This window comes from Heliconius melpomene, chromosome 21, assembly GCF_056956725.1.
Source record: "Heliconius melpomene rosina isolate 202511_hmr_F chromosome 21, ASM5695672v1, whole genome shotgun sequence".
Classification (NCBI taxonomy): domain Eukaryota; kingdom Metazoa; phylum Arthropoda; class Insecta; order Lepidoptera; family Nymphalidae; genus Heliconius; species Heliconius melpomene.
Window position 1 is genome coordinate 1,634,757 of NC_140409.1, and position 27,105 is coordinate 1,661,861.

Genomic DNA, 27,105 nt, shown 5'->3' on the forward strand with positions numbered 1-27,105 from the left:
ACTGGAAATAACGAAATAACTTTAATTCTATAATCAAAGTAAGCGAAGCCACGAGCGGAACGCTAGCTAAATATAATTTCCATCAAAATTTCAATATTCGCCGCACCGCCATCACGAGAGTCGTATCGCACCAAGTTACTTAGTTCCGTACTTGATTTAAGACCGTAGTTTAACTATTTGCTGACTAGTTAAACTTCAGTTTGCAGCTAATAGCAATGGTGGAAGTGGACTTTGATATATGACATTTTCTACCTATAGGTACATCATATGTTTGATAATATACATAATGGTGATAATATATAAATGGTAAAGCAATACTTTTAGATATAAATGGAAAAATTGGGAAACGAAATGTCTCACATTAGGTTTTCTCTGTCTACTCTGTTGTAAAGCTTATATAAGTGAAGATACAGGTTGATAATATACCTAATAATAATTAGCTTCATTAAGCTGAAGAAACAAAAAAATATATAAAAATTAAAAAACCCAGCATCCCACATTCAAAAAACTAAAAGAAACGAGTCTTTCAAAGTAGTTAAATTAATTCATACATTTATACAACAATGAATTCCCAACCGTGTGCAGTAATCCTCTAGTTGTAGTAAAAAGAACAAAATAAAATAAAATAAAAAAAAACATTATTTCATTTCATAATGCAACGGAAAACCTGAGATAACCTAGATGAAATAGCTTAAATATCATTTTTTTTATTGTATACAGTTTTTTTGGCATAATGTCTGTCTGTGCTTGTTAAGTATCTGACAGATGCTCACTTTAAAATGCAATATAAAGAAGAAATAAATGAAAAATATAATAGCGAAAGTTGTTTTTATTTTAGCTTGGAGGAAATGGACATTTTAATTTTTACTATTTTCACTCCCCCGCCCTGCCTAAAATAGAAGAATCACGGCGTTGAGTTTTGCAACACAATGCAAGGTGTTATTGTCTATCAGCACTAGGTTCCTGCGAAGTAACTTCTAAGAATTCCGTGATTTTAGCCTAAAGTGTAGTTCTTTCTACACCGACTTTTTTCTATTTATATCTGTCTATATTATAATATTATAAAGCTGAAAAGTTTGTTTGATCGCGATAATCTCAGGAAGCACTGGTTCGAAAAGAACAGTTTTTCTTGTGTTGGATAGTCCGTTTATAGGCTTCATTACATAACATTCATTGACCTATATATACCACCTATGTCAACAAATATTTCTTCTTTTAAATTTCTGTATTTTGTTTTGTGCAATAAAGAATATATATATATTTTTTCTTACTTTTGAGTTTTTACCATGCGGACGAAGCCGTACGTAAAAGTAAGTAAGTAAGTGGGTCAGTGCTCGCCGGTCGCTAGGTACGTACGAATACATTTAATAAATATTTACATTTCCACTATGCCCTTGTAATTTATTTTATAACTAGCACAAAGCACACGTGAATTATTACATAGTTACAAGTAAAGCTTTCCATCTATGCAAAGGATTTTATCGTGGTTTCCACTAATAGACAATGTGATTATTTTTTAATATTTTCTTTCAACCTTGAAGTTACTACTGTTATAATAATATAAAGGGAAAACATAATAAACACTATTTGTATAGAAAATTGTAATATAAAATGAGGTATCTATACAATTTTTCTTTTATCGATATCTTTAGGTCCCATAGGAAATGTGTCGCGAAACATAAATCTTTTAACTTAGATGTATTTTTTATATATATAATTGAAGTTTGCGTTGTATCCTCCAGACAGGACGCCTAGAGTTAAAACAAACTCCGTTCCCCACTTTCCGCCCAAAATTGGAGACATTGCATGTTGAGTGGTGAAGCAATTCATGAAAAAATTCATTCTCCCGAGTGGCATCGTACCCACGACCCAGACCCAAAATAGTCTGATGAGGCCTTTAAATGCATATTCAACCTAAATTTCAAAAACAATATTAAAATCAGCATATCAAATACGCAATATACACTACGGTGTTGCCATACAAAGGTATTTTATATATCAAATATTCTATACGTAACGCCTTGCTTGCATTCACGATATACCGTGGTGTGAATATCAATATGGTATCACAAATGAAAATTATGTTTTAGTATTGTTACCTACCTATGTTATAGTTGAATATAGTCGTCCCAAGCGGGAATCGAACCCACAACCGTCAGTTTTACTGTCAGACAATGTCCACACCCTGTCAGTGCAGACGAACTCATTCATCTAGTTTATTAATTTAGTTTATTAATTAAAAATAGATATATCCATTAGTTAAATTTGACTCCAGTCACTAATAACTATTTGTAGCCGTACCTAGGTGGCGTAGAACGCTGATAGGGGAGCACGTGTGGACTATGTCCATGTAAACGAAGTCAGTCCACTTAATATTTAACATCAATTCTAATATTTTATTGAGCATGATAAGCGTAAAACGTAATACCTATACCACGTTATCTTATTTATAATCTTAGACCGTAGTGGCGCAGTGCGCTTCACGCCGTATCACACAGACAGCAGGTAGGCAGAGGGAACCTAGTGGTAAGACACTTCGTTCCCCACGCCGCGCTTTTAACTCTTGACAGATCGAAGAAATTAAAATAATTTATTCCCCTAATGGGACAAACCCGCATTCTTTCCGATTTTCCATATTTTTGTTAATATAACTAAACTTAATAGTAACTATTACGACTCACCGGTCCATTATACGGCAGCGGACGCTTTCATATAAATATGCTAAATACGAATACTTGTTATAAAATATTGTTAAAACGTCAGGAGGGAAGTATAAGATAGCACTTGTTCCTCTTTCACATATACACACTTATACGCGTTCTTAAACGCACAGTTTCTACAGTGACACAGGTTTTAAATACTTGAACACCGTAATTACAAACCTTACGAAAGGCAGGATAGCGACGAACTAACCTAATCCATCAAAAACGTCACTTTTTATAGGCGTTCAATCCTCTTTGAAAGGTTTTATTTAACTTGCAATGCGTGTATGTATGTTGGGGTGAAATCTCCAACCGATTGAACTGTTCGCGCGATTTACTTGTGTAAATAAACTATTAATAATTTAAATATATAAAATCTGCTAAATTTAAAATTTTAAAGTTAAATAAATAACGATATTGGAATATATAAATGATACATATTAAACAAAGTATAATAAAAAAATCTGCCTTGCTATATCAGTTCCTGGAGTGAGACGAGTAGCGGAACTTAACGCCGCACTTTGCATAAGTAACTATATAATTACATTTCTGGGGGTATCGTCGTCCATCAGCAAATCTGTTGTAATCAAAAAAGAAAGAAAAAGAAAAGCTGTCTGAAAAACTTAATTGTCGAGTCTAATATCAAGTTTGACGCCTTATATTTTGTACTAAAAAATGCTATTAATAGTAATACCATCCCTTTAACGACAATGTGGCGCAGCTTGGAAGTGTTTAACTGCACGTGATGGTAGTGAGTTCGATTCTCAATGTACAACAAAATAAATATTTTCATTTATATTATAAACGAAGTATTTATAATATAAGGTAAACAATATATTATATGAAAATTAAAAGGCATAACGTGCTGAGTGGCAGATCTCAACGCCGAGCTTAGCCTCGTTACCAGAGTGAGACCCCGAGTGGGAATCTAATCCACAACCATTCCATGTTAACAGTCACACGCATAGAAAATATAAATATTTTAACATAAAATACATATTTACAGAAGTCGGTTAGCAATATTAATTCTAACCTCGGCTACCATCACTATACTACTTTGAATACTTTGAATAAAAATTTCCATAAGAAAGATACTGCTAATGCTAATTGCTTCGTTTTAACTAATTGTATGTGATTATTTGCATCATTTTACTTACACAAATTCAAATCTGAATTTAGTTGATAGGTAAAAAAATATATTTTTTTACCTATCAACTAAATATTTCAAATAATAATTATTGAACCCACAACCACAGCGAGTGATGTTGCTTTCTTTTGTTACTTTGTTCCGCATTATGAATTATTTCCCTTTCCCCGCTCTGGAAAGAAAAACCGCAGCGTTGAGTTCCGCTACCCAACACACGTATCTCGAACTCAGGTTTAAACCGGAGGACTGCGTGTCTTAACACTCGGTTCTCTCTGCCTATCCTGCTATATGCGGGATAAAGAGTAACAAAAAAACATTGGTTTTTCATTAAAAGTATCTCAAGAAAATATTATATTAGGTTAAAAATATTAATGGAAAATGTCATACCAACTAAACTTATAAATTCGATAGAAATTGACTTCAAGATAAAATAAGAACTTAATTAAAACTTTTCGGTGTAAGCAATATCGAATGTACTCTAATGTAGTTGTGATGTGGGTTTGATTTCCATTTGAGGGAATGAATTATTTAATATTTTAATTTTTATTGTTACGTAATGTCCCGATTAAGACACCTATCAAAAAAGAACTAAATTAATATCAGTTCATCCGTTTAGGAGCTACGATGCCACAGATAGACAAACAGACAGAGGTTGAAAAACATTTAAGAAAGCAAAGTAAATTACGTCTCAGAGTGAACAATTAAATAAACATCCAAGAACTGTCGTCTCTTTGTTTAGAACGAATGTGTGAGGATTGACCGCCTTACATGTTAATAACATTGACAAATATTTTTCAAAGAAAATAGAAGAGTATTTAAGATTTTTAAGACGTTTGTGGGTTCAATTCCAATTCGGAGGAATTACCTAATTATTTTTGCTTCGCTGTGGAGTCTGGAAAGAAGACGAACCCTGGAGGTAATTTCCGAAACTCAACACTCCATGCGGAGTTTAATGCGAAGAGAATTAAACTTCCATTCAAAGGAATGATTGTATTTAAATTATTTCGGCGTTAAGCTCCACTCTCTGACCCGTCTTATTATCATATTTTTTTTATGGACATGGCAAGTAAAGTGGGATACGGGTGGATCACCTGGCGGTAAGTGGTTACCACTGTGGTGTTGCACCCAGTCAACTCAACACCAGAGAAGCTACAGCATGTTGCCGGCCCTTCAGGAGGAGATAGACGCGTTTTTTGACGTATCGACCTGGAAACCCTGCCGCAGGTAGGCCATTCCACGCTTGCGTCGTGTGTGGAAGGAAGTTCCTAAAAAAGAGTAATGTATCCCTGACTGCCTGATTACAAGCTTCACGCTTTATCCCGCGTAACAATACGGGATAAAGAGTAAAACGCGAAATGTCACTCAAGAATTTTTCGCACAAAACATATTCAATGTTGGGGTCAATGCAACTTATTGTCACTTAATCAATTATCGCCACTTTCGTTGAATGAAATTGAAATTACACTAATCATATGAAATGGTTCTATTCATGATTAATAAACTCCCGTAAAGCTTATTACTAACATAATACCATACTCATATTACAAATCTAGGGAGTTTGTTTGGTTGAACGCGTTAATCTTAGTAGCTACTGGTTCGATTTCAAGTGAACTCTCAACCTGCCCCCTCCACCAACTTCCACCTGCAGTCTCACTAGTTCTACCAGTCGGCGGGGGGGGGGGGCGGGGGGGGGGGGGGGGGGGTCAGGAGCGAAGTCGCAGGAAAATTATTAAAGAGTAAGGCGTAAGTCTAATAAATATGTAAATAAAGACTCTAAGGTAATATCTCCCAATCAATCCCATCTCTATCAATGTTTGTCCCATACATTAAAAATTTCTTGATTTTCGCAGATTTTGATTGAAATATTACTCCAAAACACAAGTAGATTAAAAAAAACATTTAAATCTATTCATTTTTTTAAATAATTATTTTTATTTATCTCGTTAAATGGTTTCCGTTAAATTAAGAATCATAAGAAATAATTAAAATATTATTATTATTCTTTTAAAAGAAACACATTACCCCACTTCACCCAAACGCTAAGTAAGCCAAGTACTTCAACACGACAAATCCTTGGCTCTAAACTAGTCTTCGTTATTCGTAACCGGTTATTTCTAATTCAGACTTACATATTGTAAGAATTTAATCACATTTAGGTCGTAAAATCAATATATCTCGCTTTTTCGACATTACGCGATATCCTGCACGTAACCGGGTAGGCAGTGGGAGCCTAGTGTTGTACTTACACTCCAGCCTCCACTTCTCACTTTCCGCCGAATTCGAGGCTTTGCGTGTTGATTGGCGTAACTCAACGCTGCCCTTTGCACCGAAACCAGAGCGAAGAATTCCCCGAGTGGGAATCGAACTCAAAACCTGTCGCGTTTTGTCTCTCTAGTTAATATCTTTAATAGACAGAATAAAACATGTCTATAACAATCTATATACTATAATAATACTCGTTCTTTACCTAAGTAAAGAGTACTAGAGACACAGACAAAACTACTGAATTTAGTAGTTCTCTGTCTTCGAGAGTTTCCACGAGAGCGGGAAAACAATTATTTCCTGCTCTCGTCGTATTTTGTCCCACTACTAATCAATATACATTTTTTTAAAACAAATATATGAAAAGTTACGTCACTGTCAGTTCCTTGCATGTCCATTACAATAGCGTTAAGTGGACTAACAAGTTTGCCATTTGACACCATTGCATCGTCTAAACGTGCCGTTGACTATTTTGCAGGAATTTTGATAGGAAAATTAAAATTAAAGTGTGACTGTAGACGCGACGGTTTTGGGTTCGATTTCCACCGGGGGGATTAGCATAATATATATATTTTTTAAATTCTAGTAACAAGATTAAACGCGTCGTCGAGTTCCGCCATTCGACATGCAATGCTTCGAGGGTTGGAAAGTGGGGAAGGGAGTGTCGTGACACCAGGTTTCCTGTGTCCACCCTACCATATACGAGATGTAGCGTGAAATTAAAAATATATATTAATATAAATATATGATTAATATAATCTGAGTGAAGTGAATGAAGCAATTATCATATGTTCTTAGTGGAAATGCAAATTTCCGACGAGGTCAGGTCAGGCGTCCGTACCTCGTTATATTCACATAATATAATATTTACATACATACATATATTCATAAAAAACAAGACAGCGGTGAGATTTTTGTTTAATTTTTCGTATATATTTTTTGTTAAAATGACCATCAACTATTTTTTTTTAATATTTGTATTTTGATTAATATTTCTATCTATACAGAACATATTAAACTTTTCCTCTTTTTTTACTAAATGACTGACAGATACATAAATTTACGGGACTTGGAAAATAGAAATTTTATATATATTTAGTAAAAGTTAGTTTCTCTAGCAATTTTGGCTTAGTCCCGTTCTTCTATTAACGGGAAATCCTCTTACTGGTCTCCTATTCTCGTAAAGGACTTTACGTACCAAATTTCATCGTTTTCGCGTTAGCGTTCTACGCCGCGCCGTTGTCCGTCAGTCAGTCCTGTATCACTCCAACCTTCATAATGTATATAAAAACCATACTATCTAACTTTTAAAGTATATATGTTTATGTATATATGAAGATATTAAATATTGTACAAAACCACCTTGAAAAAGTGACATCATAAGCTATAGAAACCACTAGAACTATAAATTAAAGAAAAAACCTTTCGAAATCGATTAAAATCTATTTAAACATTGGATAAGATGTAATTTGTTTAACATCGTGGCGTACTTCAAAAATGATAGAGGGTTCGAATCCCACTTGGTAAAACTACTTATGAAAGTAACTTAATGGGCCTTGTCTATCAGAGCTATGAAACATTCAAATAAAATATAACTCATTCCCTCGAGTGGGAATCGAGCCCATAAACGTCACCTTTATAATCTGACGCCGTCACTTCACATTTGGCAGCTAGTGTCACTGTATGTTTATTGAGGTACTCGCTTTGCTCATGAGGTTAACTCTGTTAGTCCTATTGCCTATTGAGGTGGTGGGACACCGGATCGAATAAATGAAAATACTAGACATTTTATTACTTCGAGTGGATATCGAACCCACAATCGTTATGTCATAGTCGCATACAGTGTGTACCACAATGCCTATCACGACTGGCCTCTCGCTAATAGGTATAACATAATTATTTAAATAGTCCAAAAAAATTTACATAATCATTCGACGAACTTCCTCAAACGACAATAAGGTCAGGTCTCAACCGCTCGTCGTTCAAATAATTACTATGTAAGAATATGTATGTATTAAGGAAAAACAACTTGTTTAACACTGTTATTAAACAAAAACGCAATAAACTATGTGGTGTGGCGTTTTATGGCTGAGAGACGTGATTGGTAGGAAATTCGATTCTATTTTAGGGGAGTTTTAAGTTTGTAATATAAATGATTCTTAGATAAGTTAGTATTAGGTTCAATTTTTTTGATGGAGTGATTTAAGAATACTATTTATAAATGTAATTCATGCTTATTATACATAGTAAAAGAAGATTAGCATAGCTTAAAATTTATGAACACAATGTCTCAAAAATTCGGTGGAAGGTCGGGAACGGAGTGTCTTAACACTAGGATCCCTGCATACCCTGCTATATTCGGGATAGTGTAAATCGAAAAAAAATAACATAACAAACTAAATAAATAATGTATAGATATTTAAAGTAATTATAACCACGCAAAGTTACATGGTTATCGGTGTGTACATATTTGTATGAGAAATACAAACATATACGCCCTGATGGGTGAAATTTGCAATGGTCGCTCAATCGTCATAACTTCAATTAAACCACACCCTTTACTTATTATTTATGCATTTTTTGCGGATACAGATTTTTTTACGTATAGCAGAGAAGGCGGAGGGAACACAACGTTTAAGACACTACATTACCCACTTTCCGCCCAATTTTCGAGACATTACGTGTTGAGTGACAGAACTCAACTCCGCGCTGTGTCTTGTAATCAGAAGTTAAATTTTAAAAAATATCAGTGACTAAAAAATATCTTTAGTAACTGGAATAAAGATACTGGTGAGCACCGCATATAAATGAAACTTAAAAAGTTGAAATTTGTGATATCTGGTGGGTTAGAGAAATGACGCTAAAAGAAAATTTCTGGAAATTATCAACGAGAACGGGAAAAATCCTGTTCCTATAGTGATATTTCAAGAAAACAAAACTCCACTCTTTCTTACCGAGGAAGTGAAAATATTTAATAGTAGAAAATCCCCAACCAACGAAAAAAGTAAGTAAAAAAAAGAGTAAAAATAAAAAAGTAACATAAAATTACAGGCAACTAATTTCGGACACAATGCGCCATGTGTCATCCTAAAAAGTATAATAGGATTGTTGCTCAATTGTAAAACTAGATATTCCAGATATAACTGGCTGAGACTTGCACTTTTTGACCATTTTTCAACGACCGCATCCTCATTAAGGCATTACGTATCATTTTTCACATTTATCAGTTCAAAGTAAGGTGTTCTCTAAGCTGTCAGTCAGCGCAGCGTCAGCTTTACGCTCATTTTTCTAAATAGTAGGGAAAATAATCTATTCATTTTTTTTGTTTTTACTTTATTATTTAGTGATGAATCACTAATTAAAAGATTAGCTTAACATCACTGAAAAACGTCCTAAAAGAGCTAAATAAGCTAATTTGATTCTCTACAAGTATAGGCATTAGTTATAATAAAAAATATATATATTACAGATGCTGTACAAGGCCGAAGAGAAAAAAATATCCGGAAAATGGGTAACGGAGTGTCTGAACCCTAATGTTCCGACACTCCGCTACCCATCCTTTGCCTACCCTCCTCCTCCTTTACGGTAAAGAGCATGAAGCTGCTTTTTTATATAGAAGAAAACTATAAGAAAATAGGGCAAGGGGATGATTTAAGCAAAATTATCCCAGGGTCAACGACCTATAATAAAAACAATTTATTCCTAACATCATTCAATAAAATCGAATGATACAATACAATAACGGAATAAGAAATACCTAAGCTACCTCTACTCGCTCAAGGACGCTGAAGGTTATTGTCTGAAGACTATCGATTTGGACAATAATGCAAACATCGCCAATTTTTTTAATAATTACTAAACATTATATATATATATATATATATATATATATACATTCATACCTATATAATATAGAGGGTCGTCTTGACGTAGGGGCACAAGCGTGTTATTATAAACGCGACGGACGTGGGTTTGATTCTATTTTCATAAAATTTTCCTTTTCCTCGCTCTGGCTCCTACGCAAATTCACGGGGTTAATTCCACCACTCAACATGCAAGGCCTCTAGAATCTGGCGGAAACTGGAGTACGGAAGTGACTTAATAGAGAGCTTAGTGTCTTCACACTAGGTTCCCAGGTTTCCTCTGCCCAGGTATATTATACTCGTGTACTGTCAATTCCCGATTTCAAATCGTATCCACGACCATCAGAATATTTAGAGACTGTTCCACTGCGCCATAATACTCAAAATAAAATATATATAAATTAAATAATAGAAATGAATATTGCATTGTATAATCCAATTCTATTTAATAAGCTTTACTGTTTAATGAATACAAAATCAAATTTCAACTTTTTCATTCAATACGTGGATTATAACAATATGTATCTATTATTAAACAAACACAAAACAAAAGCTGTATTTTTATTTTATGAATATAATATAATAATTTAAATATAAAAATCCGTCACTGAGTTTGAGATTGACAGACAACCCCGAGGCCGGTATAATGCGGCGTTGAACGCTGAAATTTACCACGCAGACAGGAATTCACGAAAATCGTATGGGAGTGGGAAATATGCCATTTTGCATTTTAATAAATCACACCGAATTTGCAGGCGCTATTTAAATTGCATTAGACATAAATAAATAACAAGTACACCAGAACTAGAAACTTAAATATAAACCCAATATATATCCTAACACAGCTTTGAACCCGAAACCACTATCGAAAGACGATGAACTATAAATTTAATTTTAAATGAATGCAGATGACGAGACAACACGCAAACTCAACGCACTATCAGTACCAATTGATAAGAAATATAATTGTCGTGCAAAATCACTCGCCTCCTAAATTGATAACGCTACGAATGTGACAGATTGATAAGACATAAAAAATATATGTATTTATTTATGTGTATATCTTATAAGTAGGTACTAACAATTTGTTTTCCTTTTTGGTTAACCGTAGATAGTGTACTGATAAGCCGCTTCGTCAATTTTAAGTTTTAGCCACGTTTTTTTTATAAATAAATCAGTTTCACTAATCTATCTATCCCGCACATAGCAGTGTATACACCTAGTGTTAAAACACTTCTTGTTCGCCACTTACCGCCGAATTTTTCGATTCATTGCGTATTTTGAGTGGCTGAACCCAACGACCGACTTTTATCTAAAACTAGCATATACTTTTTAAAAACTAAATATTTTGTACGACACTAGCCACAGGTATGGTGGGTTTCATCGAAACGATTAAGGTGATGTAATATAATCTACAAACTTCCTCAATAAATAGACTATTGGACCGGTAACAGAAACAGTATAGTTCTTGAGATTAGCGCATTCAATCAAACATAGTCTTCAGTTATGTAATATTAGTATAATTAATGTCGTTGCTAACATTCAAACCTTCCTTTTTTTTAAATAACTATATATAAATAGATAAATTTGTAGCCGACATGTGCATAGATAACTTTTAATTGTTAAAATTGAACCCAAGACCACCTGCTTAGATCAAACTATAAATAAACAATACTATGTATTAAAAAACTAGCAGCTTCTTGCTTTTTCACGCGTGGCAGGGAGAAAAAAACTAGTTAGGACGGTCCGCTTCCACTTTCCCCCTAATGTTCTAGTCATTATATGTTGAGTATCGGAACTCAACGCCGCGTCGTGCCTGTCAGAGGGGTATATTAAAAATAATTTTATATAATATTTTCCTCTAATGGAATTTGAATCCACAGACATCGCATTTACATTCAGATGCTGTTCTAGTGCTGCGCAACGCTCTATAATTTTATTAATGACTAAAAATATATTTATCTGTATAATAACTACCTATACTATGTTCTTATCAGAATGTTCTTGTAACCTGTGCAATGTAGGTCATTTTAAGTAACTCAAATTTAATTTTAGAAATATCCTTTTTGTTTCCCGATTTAGTAAGGCAAAGCGCAGCGTTCAGTTCCGTAGACCGAATTGAAAGTGTAAATTGAAGTGTATCTAACAATAGGGGGAGGGCCGAACCACATACCACCACATCACAGAAATTTCACTAACAAAATAGACCTGAAAAATTGAAAAAAACCTTCATCCACATATTTAATAGATATGTTTATATCTATTAAAAGCTAAAGTCTGAAACAAGAAAAAAAATCTCCAGATAAGTCCATGCTGGTAAATACGAAAGGAGCAAAAAACTGGACTAATCCTATCAAAAAACTACACTGTTTGAAACGTTCTCAGAGGATCCTCGTAAAATCTAGTTCGATCGAGAACCCATTTTGCAAGTAGCGTTGTAGCCGCGAGTGGGTGTTCCCAATTAATAATTTCTTTAGACACGATTTGTTAGTAGAATAAGATATATTATATACATCACGTTATTTTAGAATGAGTTTTGAACTTTATTAATAGAATTAATATATATTTTTTATTATATCTCGGCTGTATAAAAAATAAAACTCCTTAAGAAAGTAGGGAAAAAATGCGCCAAAATGAAAAACAACTATATATAATTTGAAAGAATATCAATATATGTAATATTATTTAGATTATTCACATTAATAAAATATAAGGTATAGAGCCATATTTCTTACTTTTTAGCCCAAACCAAGCATCGAACCTACATCCTCATTAATCGCAAAAGGTAAACCACTTCACCAAAGACATTCATTAAGGAAAAGTCACGTACTAACTATAAATTGTTTTTTCCTTTTAATACATAACTTTAGTTAACTCATAATAATTACTACTCCGCGTGAGAATATTTCAAGTTTTTGGCACCTCGGTTTATATCAGGTGTCCCACAAGGCTGTTACTTGAGGACACTTTTTCTTTGGCGTGTCAAAGACTTTGGCCGTTTCATATAATTTAAAGCAACTTCTCTTTATATTTTTTAAATATAATCACTTGTATTCCACAGTGTTGTTATACGTTCTAAGTTATGTAGTTTTTATTATTTCGTAGGTTTTAAAATAGTTTTACCACGATATAATGCCTCAAATTTATCATTATGTTATTTTATTCGATACAATAGAAAGTTTTCCATCAGCACATTAAATATATTTTTTTGAATATTTTAATTTGTAACGAGAATCACATGTTTTTTAAATTTTAAAGTAAAATTAACTAAATACGATAACAGTAAAGTATTTTTGTCTCACTTCTTTATCTAAAGTATATTTCAGAATTGTATTTTCGTTGTCACTGTGAACTAATCTATTTAATAGTACACGACATAACGCAAGTGTTGACGCAAAGGACGCCTAAAGTAGTCTACAGTTTGAAACCCTGTCAGCGCTATCTGATAAGACCAAGTATACTCGTATCTATGAAAAATGTGGTCTTGGTTTATATTAGTAGTTCAATACACGTTGTATTCAATTGTCACAATAAAGTTATAAATAAAATATTCAGTTGTAATGTTTACGTTGTTCTTCAGAATGTCAGTAGCACATTGAAATATCCAAGTAGCGGAAGGCAATCTAAATATATCTAAATCGGTGTCGAGTCGAAACTCTGAACTATTCGGAGGATTATTTACGATCGTCCAGCGGCGCTCCGTCTATTGTACCGATTCAGCCACAATTTACAGCTGAAAGCTGTCGGGTTCCAAAAAAATTTGGGGATCTAAGGTCGACTATCGATCCAAGATTGCTGGAAGTCGCACCACGGCGCCGACTCGTTCCGCATATTAACACTGATCACCCAAATCTTGGCGTAAGATCGATCTTCGCGAACCCCTTCCACGGCCGTCCCCACATCCGTACTCATCACCCATAGCCGTAGTGCTATAGCGATAGCCTATAGAGTGACTGCGGCAAAATTTAAATGTTAGCGGAACTTTGGTAAACTTACCGTTTCCGTTTATTAGGGGGTAGTCGTCGTCGTGCCGGCCTATGTACGTCTTCAGCGGGGTGTCCGTGAGGGAGGGCGACGATCGGTCCCTGTCGCTCATAATAGTCACTTACTAACACTTGGTGCTCGATAAGGAGACGGGGTGACGCCGGCCCCGCGCACTGACGACCTACGGCCCGCGGCTCGCGCGGCGAAATAATGCTCCAAAAACCAACTCTTGTGTAATCAATTCGTCGGTATTGCGCTCTCGTGTGTGGCGACATCTGTAAGGCACTGTCTAGTACTGTCTAGTACTGTCTAGTACTGTCGACTTGTGCACAGATGGCGTTGAGGCTTGGTTGGTGTGAACTGTGAACGATGAGAGATGTCAGGTTTGTATGTATTTATAGTTTGCTGGAAATTTAGCTCTATCAAAAATATTCTTTAAAATGTCTTAATTCTTTCATCTTCCTGCTTTTTCCCGCACATAACAGCCAGAGGAAACCTAAAGTTAACTGTTGAGACACTCCGCCCCAGCTTCCCGCTGATTCTTTGCTTGTAGAGTTTAATAATGCGCTTCGTCTATCGTAGATATATAAATGAAATAAATATATACAATCCTGAGTGGGGATCGCACCCACAACCAACTTTACCAGAATTCGCCACGACGACCTCAAGGCCTATTAATGGTAAATAATATTAATAAAACACTTATTTTTCACTATTTTGATTTTTTTTTATTAATTTTAATAGTAACAACTTAGAGCGTAATCTATTCTTACAATTTCAAAACCTTATCAGTCAAGATACAGGAAATTTTTAATTAATATTTTGAATATTTTAATTTACATTAGGTAGATAGATTCACACAATATTATGAATAGTTCTCAAACAACAAAAAACATGGTTAATTATTACTTTGAAACATTTTTTGTTTTCTTTTTGTAAAATTCCATTAATATTCTTTAGTCTCTTAAAATAATAATTATTTATTTTTATAAAAATAGCGGTTTAAGGTTAGATTGTATTATTTTATTAACGTGAACTGTGAATGAAAACAATAGAAAAAATAAACATTGACGTCATGAGAATCGAATCCATGAAAAATACTAGTAATATATGTACTTTTTAGTTTTTGATAAAATTTGTGCATAGAGATGTAGTTTTGAAACATATTGTATTTTTTTATTTTTATTTTATGCGTTGTCAAACGCACAGATGATAATACTGGATCTCACATGTTCATATTTGGCACATACGACCACGGATAAATTAAATAGGTTTAGATTTCCACCAACATAGAGTTTAGTATTTATTTTGTAATTACTTCGCTGCGCCCCTTGGAACTGACGGAGTTTAACTCTTTCTGCCCTCTTGTTGCTTTCCTCCTGGTTATTTATCGGTGGAAATACAAGTAGGTATGTAGTTTACTCTTGCGAGTTCAACGTAGTCCTTAATGTGGGAACCGGTCTTTAAGCGCTATTTCATCTTAAAGTCCACACTAGTCTATCATAGGACAAATGATAACGAAGAATAAAATACAATACACGAACGAAGGACCAAATATTCATTTTAAAAATAATAAAAACTTTCTATAATAGTTTAAGCAATTTATTATAGGCATTATAACAGTAATAATGGAGTATTTAAAATTTGGTGCACTGCTGTCGGATATGAACCTGTTCCATTCGTCTTCAAATCCAGGGTCGACAGCGTCTGGAGGGAATGTTACGGGGAAGCTCGTCGTAACTGAACGTCGCTGATTGAGATACGCTTTGATTTCTCGCACCGCTACACTTGTTTTAGTCGTTGTTGTTGTTTCTGAAATTATATTAATTTTAATAAACACGTCATTTATATAAATCATATTAAATAGCCTAATTCAGGTTGTCGACTGTCGCCGTGACGATTGTGGATTCGATTCCCTTTCGGGGGAATGAAGGAGGGCATGTATGAAGAGGTTGATGACAGTGGACGACGCGAAAGAGGTATGTAGAGACCGTAGCGTTTGGCGCTCTGTTCTCTCTGACTACCCCGCTAAGGATAAAGCTTGAAGCTAAGCTACATTACATCCAGCCTAGTATGTCTCTCAACTCAGTGTGCCTGTTGGCAAAGGCCTCCTCTAACATTTTCAAATAACTTAGTTTACTGTGAGGCATCAGCCGGCCAATCTCTGAACCCACTAGTGCCCCGAGCTCTAATCACCTTGTGAGGTACTCCCTGAATTCACACTTACGAGGAGCTCATGAGCAGGATTCCTCGTTATAGAAAAATGGAATTGCTAAATATGGGTCACATTGAGCAATCTCATCTTTCCGAGCATAAAATGAACGCTCCACTCTTCTTTCATTTTGGATGGCAGTGAAATATTTAATACGTGCTTATCTGCTCCGTAAAGGCGTTACAGTACGAGTATGTATTAATAAGTAGATATTAAACCAGTCACAGCTTGAAACGTAATATAACTAATTGACCACATTTTATTTGATAATTGCCCATTTTTTGTGCGGACTTTACCTCAAAAAGCTCCTTAGTCAGTCTGCCCTTGACCACATAGCTCTAAAATGCAATACCATATGTGGACACCTTCATGAAAATTAAGGTTACGAGACATTGAGCGTTGAGTTGCGGAAGTGAAAGCTGCGTTTATTCTACCAGAGTGGGAAAACGGCTCCAAATTGAAAATTCGTAGATAAACAAAAAGTAAAACCAACTTCCATAATAAATAGTTATAATTAACACACAATAAGTTTATAACAGTTTTTAAAACAACAATAAATTACAATATAACAAAACATATTTAAATACTATATGTAGATCGGAACGCACCCCACTATTATCAAGTAAAGATACATCAATATAATCACAAATCATCTCATCCCAGTTATCTGTAAGTTCTTGGATGCTGCGCGCTCCAGACACAAGCTTGTGTCTCATAAGTTTCTTGGCCTTAACAACTCTATCTGGTGAATCTTCGAAAACTTCTCTTGCACGCAATTGCACATTATCATTGGGTTCAACCACCACCACTGTTTGCATTTTTTGTGTCACCTGCATCAGCACTGGTGGTTTAGTAGTTGTGTTTCTCACGCTATCCTTCTTTTGGGACTTCAGAATGGATAGCCTAGATTTCTCTGCTAATGACATATTGGATGCGTTTGCACTTTTATTTTTTTCTTTGTCAATTATAATGGCAGCAGAACCATGAATATTTTTATCTTCAGATTTAAGTGCTATATTGGCACGACGGTAGCTTGTAACTATTTCTTCGGGTAGAATCTCACTCGAAGACTCCGTTGAAATATTTTCCACTGAACACATAAACCCACTGTTAGATTTTTTCAAATGTTATTTTAAACAGTATCACAAAAAAAATAAAAAACTTAATTTCCCGAAAAGCGAAAATGATAATAAATTTCCTATTACTGATCTTAAAGTAGATAAATAATAATAAAGATTCACATTTACCTGTGGTCCGACGCAATAGTTCTGGGAGTTTATGTTTAAGATTATTGACTCTTTTCATATCAAAATATTCATCATCTTGAGCATAATTTTTTAAATTGAATTTCCTCTCCTCCGGTAGGGGAGCTCCTGCTCGTATTCTCCCTCCACTCCCACTCCGTGGTCCATCAATACGACGTTCTTCAAGTTTTCTTTCTAAATCATCATTAGATTCAATACTCTCTATCCGTTCTTGACTTAGAGTTCTATCTCGGGCCTTTCTCCTAATTATTTTTTGGGTCGTATACTTGAAATCTAAATCTGATTCAATTTCAATTTCATCTTTTTGTTTCTTTGGGAAATCATTATTTATATCTATATCATCATATTGTCGTTCGTAATTGCTAAACCTTTTATTTTCGCCTGCTATACGTTGTTTAGTTTTTGGTCGATGTTTTTGAAAGCGACGGTTGGATCTGAATTTGGGCATTAAATTATCGTTCGGATTTAAATCAACTCTGATGTCACTTTGTTTTGGTGCTTTCTTTCTACTGCTTCGCTTACGCCAAGATTCTCCTTCAGTATGAGGTGTATCTATTCTATCTGAGAATTAAAAAAAAACTATTATCCTTATGATATTTAGTATTATTTTTAAATAACGTAACATTTCTATTGACCTTGTATATCATCTTCATATCTATAATCCAACGACGGCGCAGTATCCGGTGAATGATCTTTGTAATCATCTGTTATTGGCATTACTTCTGAATTATCGTATTCTATATTGTATTGTGGCATTTTGACTCCCGAGTAATCTCCATACCGTGCAGCCCCAACAGACATAAAACATACAATCCCTATCACCCAGCTCATATTATTTCTGCTTAAAATGTATTATTTAACCGTTAAAATCTTACGATTATTTAAAAATAGCGGAATTAACAACATAATTCAAAGCTGTGACTACGAATTTGACATAAAAATGATTAATGACTAATAAGAGCAGGTGCTACCTGTTTAGTTATTGTTATTTTTAAACTATTATGTGCCAGCAATCAAAACGGAAAATCTTTTTTGTCATTTATTTTAATATCGTAGCCTAAATCAATTTTAATAAAAAATAAAGATAATTGAGAATTTAATAATTAAAAATATTTTTTTTTTATTAAATAACCTCCCACTATTCTATTTAATAAAGATAATATATTTAAAAAATATCCATAATTAAAACAATGACTTTGAATGGTGTCTGGTTGAATACAATAAATCAACTGTCAATGTCCAATTCTTAATAGAAAACTAGATTTTCTGACATCTTTTTTTTGTAAATTTAGGAAAATGTTATAGATAAATTATTAATAGTTGTATTTTACATAAAAATTCCCTTATATTTACAATGGATTGACAAAGATAATGGTTGGAGATAAAACAAAAGGAAAAGAGTGCGATGATGGCAAGGAACCCGTATGGGAATGTCCCCCTATTAAAAATATAACCCATCCTTTGGTAAAATTAATTAAATTAAATTAATTAAATTTTTTATTTAGTAATTTGAAAATCTCTATCAGTAACGAATATTATACCAAACGGCTTATCTTTACATATATTAATTATATGAAAAAAATGTATAAATATTTAAATATTTCAGCGCTACTATGAGTTTACTCCCGAAGAAATTAAAGCTTTAGAACAATGTGACAAGGAAAGTTTTTATCAACGTTGTTTACCTTTCAGTACTCTATTCGGGACACTTACGTATCTAGGAGTAAAAAAAGGTGAGAATTTTTAAATTATTTATATATATTTATGATTTTAGAGTAACATAATTTTAGAGTAATAATTTAGGAAAAAATATCATGCATATGTAATAATTAGTAATTATGTTTGTATTCTTCGAGAGCATTCCAGTTAAAAGGTAAGTAGTTTAAGAATTTATACTTATATTTGGATTTTTTACATTTTTCACGAATATTATTGCGAGATAAGTTTTTCACCCCATTGACTGCTACGACGACGTCAACAAAAAGGTATGTTTACTTTTTTTAAGTACAATAAAATAGAAGCTTTAATATTTTGTCCAATAAAAAAAACTTCAATAAAATTAGACAATATTTTAAAAATGCACTTGGTAGGGACGCCGTAAAAGCTTCATAGAAGTAAGAAGTTTTATTAATAAAAAAAATATACCTATATATATTATTTAAAATTGATTTTTTGAAAGACGTCCCCTCCCAAGTTCTTACTTCTGTGAATGTCTTTTTTTAGGCTTTTTGAAACGGAGTCCCCATTTTGGTGTGTTCCCTAAAGTAATTATGGCGACTTTGGTCGGGCACTTGTATGGACGCTTATCCTATATACCAGATTGTGAACGTAAGCTTCGTCGCCTTCCTAATAACAGTCACCTCGGCGGCGTTATGAGGAAATATCATATAGAAAATAATCCACCAAAAAATCCTAAAGGCCGATGATTTTGTTTGATTAATAAACTATTTACTGAAAATATTAATTTTTATTTTATATCTAACTTGGCTAATACCTCTTTTGATTTTTTATTATTACCAAATATTAATTAAGAACTTCAACAACAAAAAAGAATAACTTACACAGTATGTCAATATAATATAGGCTTAACTGAGAGATATCTGTGCCTATGAGAAAGTGGACTCGAGCTGTCAAATTCAAAAACCCAAATGACAACTGTCAGATAAGATTATTAAGATATCACTTAATCGTTGCATACTTAGCTATAATTTTAAACTCTTATAAGACATTTTAAATATAAAATAAGTTTAAATACATAATGGGTGATGCAAATATATATGGACACGGCGAAGCGGCAGTTGGTCCTCAGCCGCCGGTAAGGTTATGTTACGGCGTTTTTAGTACTATTTAGATTAGGTCTAGCCTGAAAAAACGGAGTTTCTAAGTATTTTTTATCCAGACGCAGTACAAATTTTCACAAGATGAGCTACGAGTACTTCAGGAATGTAATGCAGAAAGTTTCGTACAACGTTCGTTGCCTCTCGGAACTGCGTTTGGTCTTAGCGCCTTTTTCGGCGTTCAAAAAGGTCTGTTTATAATTATATTTATTGTTATATTAGAATAAATGCACTTTATGGTTACTTAATGTGCCTCACCAACTGTCTATTTTTTATGATTATGGTTTTTTTGTTTTTATTTACTAATTAAATATATGTGTCATATTTGTCTATCTACTTTTCAATCTCATTATAGTTAGATACTTTAAAAAGTAAAATATGTTTTGGGATTTAATTCCTTGTGATACTTTAGTGTTATGCAATGTTTGGTTACTGTAAAAATCTTCTGAAGAACAGATAGAATATATAAAAAAAATACTTTGCCACATGGGTTAATTTTTAACATTTTTTTGGTAAGCTTTTGGCTTACTGGTAAGTAAAGGAATATTGCATACAAATATAGTTGTTATAACTTGTAATACTTGTTTTATGCATCTAATTTACAATTTAAGCCATGCAAGTTTTAAAAAAGAAAACATTCAAAATGATTATTCTGAAATATTGAAATATTAGATTTTTTTAAAAAGTTGATGTCATAAAACTCTTAGATGCACATTAACCTCATAATACCATTGTTATAGTACTATACAACAATAATTTACATAAAATTCTTAATAATTTGTTAATTGGTATCTCCCACATATAGCAAAGTATCAGTGAGAAATAGTGTTGAGGAAGCTATCTTGGCACAATGGCTCTTGGCCAAATGGCTCAAATGCAACGGTTCTCTATTCTCTACTTTTATCTTATTTTTTTTTCATCATTCCAGGTCACCTAAAACCTAATCCTAGATTTGGTGCCATACCTAAAGTGACGTTGGCTGTCATAGTGGGCTATTTCATAGGAAAACTGTCATATCAACAAGCATGTGCGGAAAAACTGATGGCTTTACCTAATAGTTATATAGGGCAGCTGCTGAGGGAAAAGAAGGAGGGGAGGTCCGGGTAAGATTGTTTATGTAACATAATTTTTTTTTTAATAATGAAGCAAATTTATGCAAATTTTGGTACTTTTGATATGACTTTAAAAGGTAAAAGTAATTTTGATATCCATGATATACTTCTATTATATATCTCTAAATATAAGTTATAATAAAAAAAAAACACAAATATAAATATAAAAAACACTTTCGAAGTCGGAACAAGGGTTCAAGGCTAGAGCTCCAGAGAGATAAACCTCCTCACAATACGTGCCGTTTCAAGTAAAACTGCAGCTAAGCGATAGCCTCATTATTTCATTACCTTCATATTAGTTTGATATTATTACATTACCGATGTGGCCCTCGTGGCACAGGGGCTCAAGGGTGTAACTGTAATGCAACGGTTGTGGGCTCCCCAGGGAAGGGAATGATTTATTATTTATTAATATTTTCATTTCTTAACTCTGGCAACAAGCCAAAAGCCTGCCACCCAACTTGCAATGCCTCTAAAAAAGTTCAGCAAGTGGGGAAAAGAGTGTTTTAATACTACTACCTATCCTGCTGGTAAATGCAGTATAAAATGAAAGTATAAATTTAAATAAATATGTAATTTTTGCGACTTGGAATCGAACCCACGACCAGTCGCGTTCATAGTCACACTTTGTGCCTCCGCGCCTCTAGTGGCATTAAAATATAAATTAACTAATATTAATATATCATTTTTATCTCATTGCAGTCACTTGCCAACAAGTCGTACACCAACAATGTATGGTGTGACGTCAGAGGACGTCTACTCAGACGCGGGCCCGGGCAACTCCTTAGACCTGGACACGGATAGGCCTTTGTTTAACGACGACTCGTTCAGGCCTGGCACTGACACTGGTAAGATTTTGATTTTGGTTTTTTTGGAGTTTTAAGGAAGTTTTTGATTTTGATTTTGATGATTTTGTTTTTATTTTATCATTTAGAATGGTTTTATAATGAGACTAGCGGACGCGCTTCGCTTACGTATTTAGGGGTGAATTCTAATAAACCATGAAACATGTGTTCAATGAAATATTTTTAAGTCTAAATTTCAAATTTTATAAAAATCGGTGGCGATTTAAGAATTTTTCCATACAAACTTTCAACCCATTATTTGCACCCTTATTGAAAGAATTCTAGAAAACCATGAAACACGTGTTCAATTAAATACTTTTAAGAGTCTGAATTTCAAATTTTATAAAAATCGGTGCCGATTTAATTTTTTTTCCATACAAACTTTGAACCCCTATTTCACCCCTTTAGGGCTAAAATTTTTCAAAATCCCTTCTTAGTGGATGTCCAGATTACGAAAGTAAACTTTGGTCCAAATTTAACGTTTCTACCATCAGCGGTTACGGCTGTGCGTGCGTCTTACCTCAGTCAGTGAGGACAAGTCCTTTTATATATATAGATAATATTAACAACACTTGTAGTGAATGATGATAATTGATGATTATTTTTTTTTTTTTAAAAGAACATTTTGATATTATTCTCTGAGGCTGTCGGGCACAGCGACTCAGCGTCTGACTATAAACGCGACAGTTGGGGAATCCATTCCTACTTGGCAAAATTAATTGTTAACAAGACAACGCGGCGTCGTGCTCCGCCATCACCCAATGACCCAATGTCCCGAAAATTAGACAGAGTATCTTAACACTATAGTTAGTAGTAGTTTTTTTATCATAAATAACAAAACAAATGTATTAAAAATAAAACATTTTTTTAAATTTCAGGCCCCGTACCAACCAACCCGGACATTATACCATCTAGACCTAGTCTCTCATATGAAGAATTGAGACGCAAGAATCGTGGTGAATACACTGATGGCAGACAAGATCCCTATAGGTATTTATTTATATTTATATGAAAATGAAAAAAAAATAAACAATCATTGCCCTGAGTGAGAGTCAGACCCATAATCATTGTGCCAGACACTGTTCCACTGTGATACCATGGCCTTAGAAATGCTACATATTAGGAAATGTTTCATTCACCAAATTTATATCTTATAAATAGGCCTATTTATTTGCAATATCTTTAAAATTATTAATTTTCTTGCTTTGGTATAAGAACGGGCTATGTTGAATTCTGCTACTGAACACACAAAATCTCTAATGGAGATGACGAGCGAAAAGATTCAAATTAATGTAATCTCAAATACTTATATTCCTATTATTAATTATCTAAATATTTTTTTCTAGAGTGGAATCGAACTCGGTACCACCTATAAGTAGACCAAAACCACAGCAGCAACAGCAACCGACAAACAAATATGGTGATGTGATGGAATAAACTATTTATTTACCAAAAAAATGGACACTTTTACATGCAAATTCTATTAAACGGGTAAAAAAATAATTAGCTTGGCACAATTAATATTATATAGACTTTTTGTTTTGAAAAATAATATTTTATTAGAAAAGAAAAAATAATTTAAGTTTTCTTTCATATAAAGAGTAGATATAGAGGCTTTAAATTAAAATAACCTTGTATTTGGTATTAAGTACTGTGCAAATAATACATTTTATAATATAAATATTTATTAATAAAGTTAATGTAATTGTTACATACAAGATTTTTACTCTGGATTTATTATATTGCGTTCATATAATAAATAATAAAATTAATAAGTTCTTTGATTTTCGCGATGAAATAATAAATAAATAAATAATCATTAAATAATAAAATTGTCAGCAAAATAACAAAATACGATATTCTTAAAAAAATACGTAAATGTATTGAACATATGCATATTTTATAATAAAAATAAATTACATTAAAACTTAAATTACTTTTAAAATTAACTTTCTCTGAGTCTGAAATTTTAAAATGCATAATTAAAAAAACAAGTTCACGTTTTTTCACGCATAGCACTCCAATCCCCTTTTTATTATTAAACATGCTGTAAAAGGATTTTTACTCATAAAGAAATCAAGCTGTTTTATTTCATATTTTGTTATTTTGTGTTTTTTTTAATACTTTGCTTATATAAAATAAAATAATAAATACTAATTAATAAAATATTAAAAAAATCCTATGTCGACGACCAAAATGTTGTTATTGTTAATAAAATAAAGAAATGGAAAATTAATATTACGCAAAATTCTATCATTTTATCAAATATGATGTTATATCATATTTGATACAACATGAAATGTAATATAATAATGAAACAATCTAATTTAATAGAACAATAATGATAGTACAATTAAAGAATAATATTTCATAATGATTGATACAATTAAAGAATATTATTTAAATATAAATTATTATAAAAAAATAAACTCCTCCGCGCGTATTGTACGGAACCGCCGCACAATACGTGCCGTCTCAAATAAAACTGCCGTCTGTATCCGGTTCTTGATCCAACAGCTTAGCGATAGCCTCTTAAGATGTAGGTCGAGACTTTTCGCTATTAAGACCGTTAACCGAAACCACTATCGGCACAATGATAGTCGCACTGACATCCCACATGGCGGTAATCTCATGGGCTAGGTCCAAATATTTAGATTGTTTTTTCTTTTTCGGCCTTCACGAGATTGTCATCATGTGGGATAATTCACTGCGCTGCACGCCACTCGGTCGACTAGTACTATATCAGGTCTATTGGTCTAATATTATTTATTATTATGAAACATTACTTGGCTGTACATTTAAAAGTCTATCAGTACTGACAAGATGTGTCAGTCAGGATTTGTTACAAAAAATGTGCGAATTATTTCATAATTATAAAGTGTAGATGTCATGTCTTTCCCCCCAGTGCATTATTAGTCTCATCTGATGGTGAGGTGTGCTTTCCTCGTGAAACGTTGCAGGAGTTCATGTCTCTCTTAATGATGTCTGTCCATCTCATCTTCGGTCTTCCTCTTTATCTGAACCCAGAGTTGTTCAGGTTCATTGTGACATTTCCGATTCTTGTAGAACATATAAATATGTACATATAAAAAATTAAGCAAACTTTAAACAAAAAATGCTTTGCGAAGTTTTATCGTTGATATAAAAGAGTTTCAATAAATTATTATTATTACTCTTTTCTCAAAACGTAGTAGTTTATTAAATAACTGGTAATATTGTCATTCTTGTCATTATAAAATGAGGTAATTGCTATAGCGAAAGTTTATTTTAATATCAAATGTGCCTTTATGTGTACCTATATAACATTAACAATAATCAAAATAAACTCAGTACAATAGATGTAATGATGTAGTTTTCTGTTTTATAGTTTTTGTTATATATTTGGTGTTCGGTATAAACATACACATTTTTTTCTTTTAATAGAATTTGTATTAATTTGTTCCTCGACAGTGCACACTTTGTTATTTTTAGATTAGAATCGTGTAAAGACAGAATAAATAAAATATATAAGGGATTTTCAGTTATTTTATTTATATGCCTTTTTATAATTTGCCATGTTAGTGTGTGTGTGTGTGTGTGTTAGTATATGCGAAATGTGCGATTGAGCTGAAATCCGGATTGAGACTTCAGTTCTGATGACAATGAAATTACATATTAATTAATATGGATCACAATTTTTTGTCAAAAACCTACCCACCTAATATAGGTAACAAGTGAAAGGAATTGATTTGTGAAATAAAATACACCATAAAAAAATCATCTAGAAAGTTTGTTTTGAAAAAGATTTTTTTAAATTATTGTTTTATTTCACATATCGTTTATTATATGCATTTGCGATTTGGCCATCATTTAAACGGTTTTAATTAAGATCTGCAAAATTATTTCATAATATTTAGAGGCTATCATGGCGCAGTGGCATAGATTCTAATTGTCAACGTGATGAATGTAGGTTCGATTCCCACTTGAGGGAATGTAATATTTTTATTCTTCACTCATAAGACAGCATGAAAATATATTGGTTATAATTTTATTATTAAGTAATTGTCTATTAAGTCGGTAACCAAAAACCTTGTGATCTAACATGTCGCCGTATCACGCATGAAGCAGTGTTAAGAAACTCCGTTCTCTACCCACCACAAAATTTTCAAGGTTTTGATTGCCCGGAACGTAATGCCTCGCAACGCTTTTCCAAAAAAAAGGAAATAAGACGCCTTCTCTCCCCAGAACCGTATTATGTTAAAGAAAACACGCATTTAGTTCTCGCGAATTAATACATTTTCAATGAAACGTTGGTAGCCCTAGCATTAGTGATTTACACTATGCAATGTATTTTTTTTTAGCTTCACGCTGTAACCCGTAAATGACAGCGAGTAAATGAAAAAAGTCATTCTCCGAAAGGGAATCAAAACAAAGACCGTCGCGCTTACAATAAGACGCAAATAATGAAAAAAGAACGTTTAGCAGCAACTTTTTAATTTTTTATCTAAATCATTTGATAAGGCAGTGTAGAGTTCCGCAACTCAACACGCAATTCCACACGAAAATTCGGCACAAGATGGGGAGAAGTATATATATTTTTTGAACGAGAGGAAGTACGGATTAGTGATGAAATCTTGCTGCTTACTCGTTGTTGGTGGTTTTTCAGGCATTGCAACGGTAGATATTTTATTTACTCAAAAGTGTTCACTTTAGTTAATTTTTTTCTCAGCAGTTGTATGTTGTGAATAAAGCGTCCAATTCGTAGAGCAGCCGGGAAAAAACTTGTCCTAGAAGCTTTGCTCGATTGATCGCTTGTATTTTTTAAAAAACAAACATGTGCCCTCCCCCTTTATTTGGCTGTACTGGTTGTATATTTCATCGATATTTATCTTAATTA

The 27,105-nt window shown here is 33.2% G+C and overlaps 3 protein-coding genes and 1 pseudogene across 7 annotated transcripts in view; 2 read left to right on the forward strand and 2 right to left on the reverse strand.

Annotated features, from left to right (window-relative positions):
• Positions 1-14,171, reverse strand: part of Pdp1 (PAR bZIP family member Pdp1) — a 147,384-nt gene extending 133,213 nt beyond the window's left edge. For 4 of the 5 annotated variants that reach the window (XM_085205805.1, XM_085205799.1, XM_085205798.1 and 1 more), the window contains exon 1: positions 13,971-14,171. In XM_085205805.1, the coding sequence (XP_085061931.1) occupies positions 13,971-14,070 (100 nt within the window). In that variant the 5' untranslated portion in view covers positions 14,071-14,171. The remainder of the gene's footprint in view (positions 1-13,970) is intronic. The other variant, XM_085205806.1, reaches the window with a different exon arrangement.
• A 2,432-nt stretch (positions 14,172-16,603) lies between these two features.
• Positions 16,604-18,564, reverse strand: LOC146526784 (uncharacterized). The gene is made up of 3 exons (XM_085206266.1): positions 18,071-18,564; positions 17,418-17,996; positions 16,604-17,260 (listed from the first exon to the last, which is right to left on the reverse strand). The coding sequence occupies exons 1-3, from the start codon at positions 18,264-18,266 to the stop codon at positions 16,713-16,715; spliced, it is 1,323 nt and encodes a 440-aa protein (XP_085062392.1). The 5' UTR covers positions 18,267-18,564; the 3' UTR covers positions 16,604-16,712.
• A 242-nt stretch (positions 18,565-18,806) lies between these two features.
• Positions 18,807-19,861, forward strand: LOC146526785 (OCIA domain-containing protein 1 pseudogene; annotated as a pseudogene).
• Positions 19,862-20,062: 201 nt separating this feature from the next.
• On the forward strand, positions 20,063-25,744 carry LOC146526786 (OCIA domain-containing protein 1-like). Its single transcript, XM_085206416.1, has 6 exons — positions 20,063-20,250; positions 20,335-20,461; positions 21,201-21,375; positions 22,087-22,232; positions 23,108-23,219; positions 23,576-25,744. Exons 1-6 carry the CDS (start codon positions 20,194-20,196, stop codon positions 23,664-23,666), a joined length of 708 nt encoding a protein of 235 aa, XP_085062542.1. The 5' UTR covers positions 20,063-20,193; the 3' UTR covers positions 23,667-25,744.
• Positions 25,745-27,105: the final 1,361 nt, after the last annotated feature.

What these genes read in the sequence shown, in the direction of transcription:
- LOC146526786 (XM_085206416.1), top strand. Translation starts at nt 20,194, where the DNA reads ATGGGTGATGCAAATATATATGGACACGGCGAAGCGGCAGTTGGTCCT. An exon ending in CTTTTTCGGCGTTCAAAAAG is followed by an intron (nt 20,462 to 21,200) that starts GTCTGTTTATAA and finishes TCATCATTCCAG; the next exon opens with GTCACCTAAAACCTAATCCT. An exon ending in GGCAGACAAGATCCCTATAG is followed by an intron (nt 23,220 to 23,575) that starts GTATTTATTTAT and finishes ATTTTTTTCTAG; the next exon opens with AGTGGAATCGAACTCGGTAC.
- LOC146526784 (XM_085206266.1), bottom strand. Translation starts at nt 18,266, where the DNA reads ATGAGCTGGGTGATAGGGATTGTATGTTTTATGTCTGTTGGGGCTGCA. An exon ending in ATATGAAGATGATATACAAG is followed by an intron (nt 17,997 to 18,070) that starts GTCAATAGAAAT and finishes TTTAATTCTCAG; the next exon opens with ATAGAATAGATACACCTCAT. An exon ending in ACTATTGCGTCGGACCACAG is followed by an intron (nt 17,261 to 17,417) that starts GTAAATGTGAAT and finishes TTATGTGTTCAG; the next exon opens with TGGAAAATATTTCAACGGAG.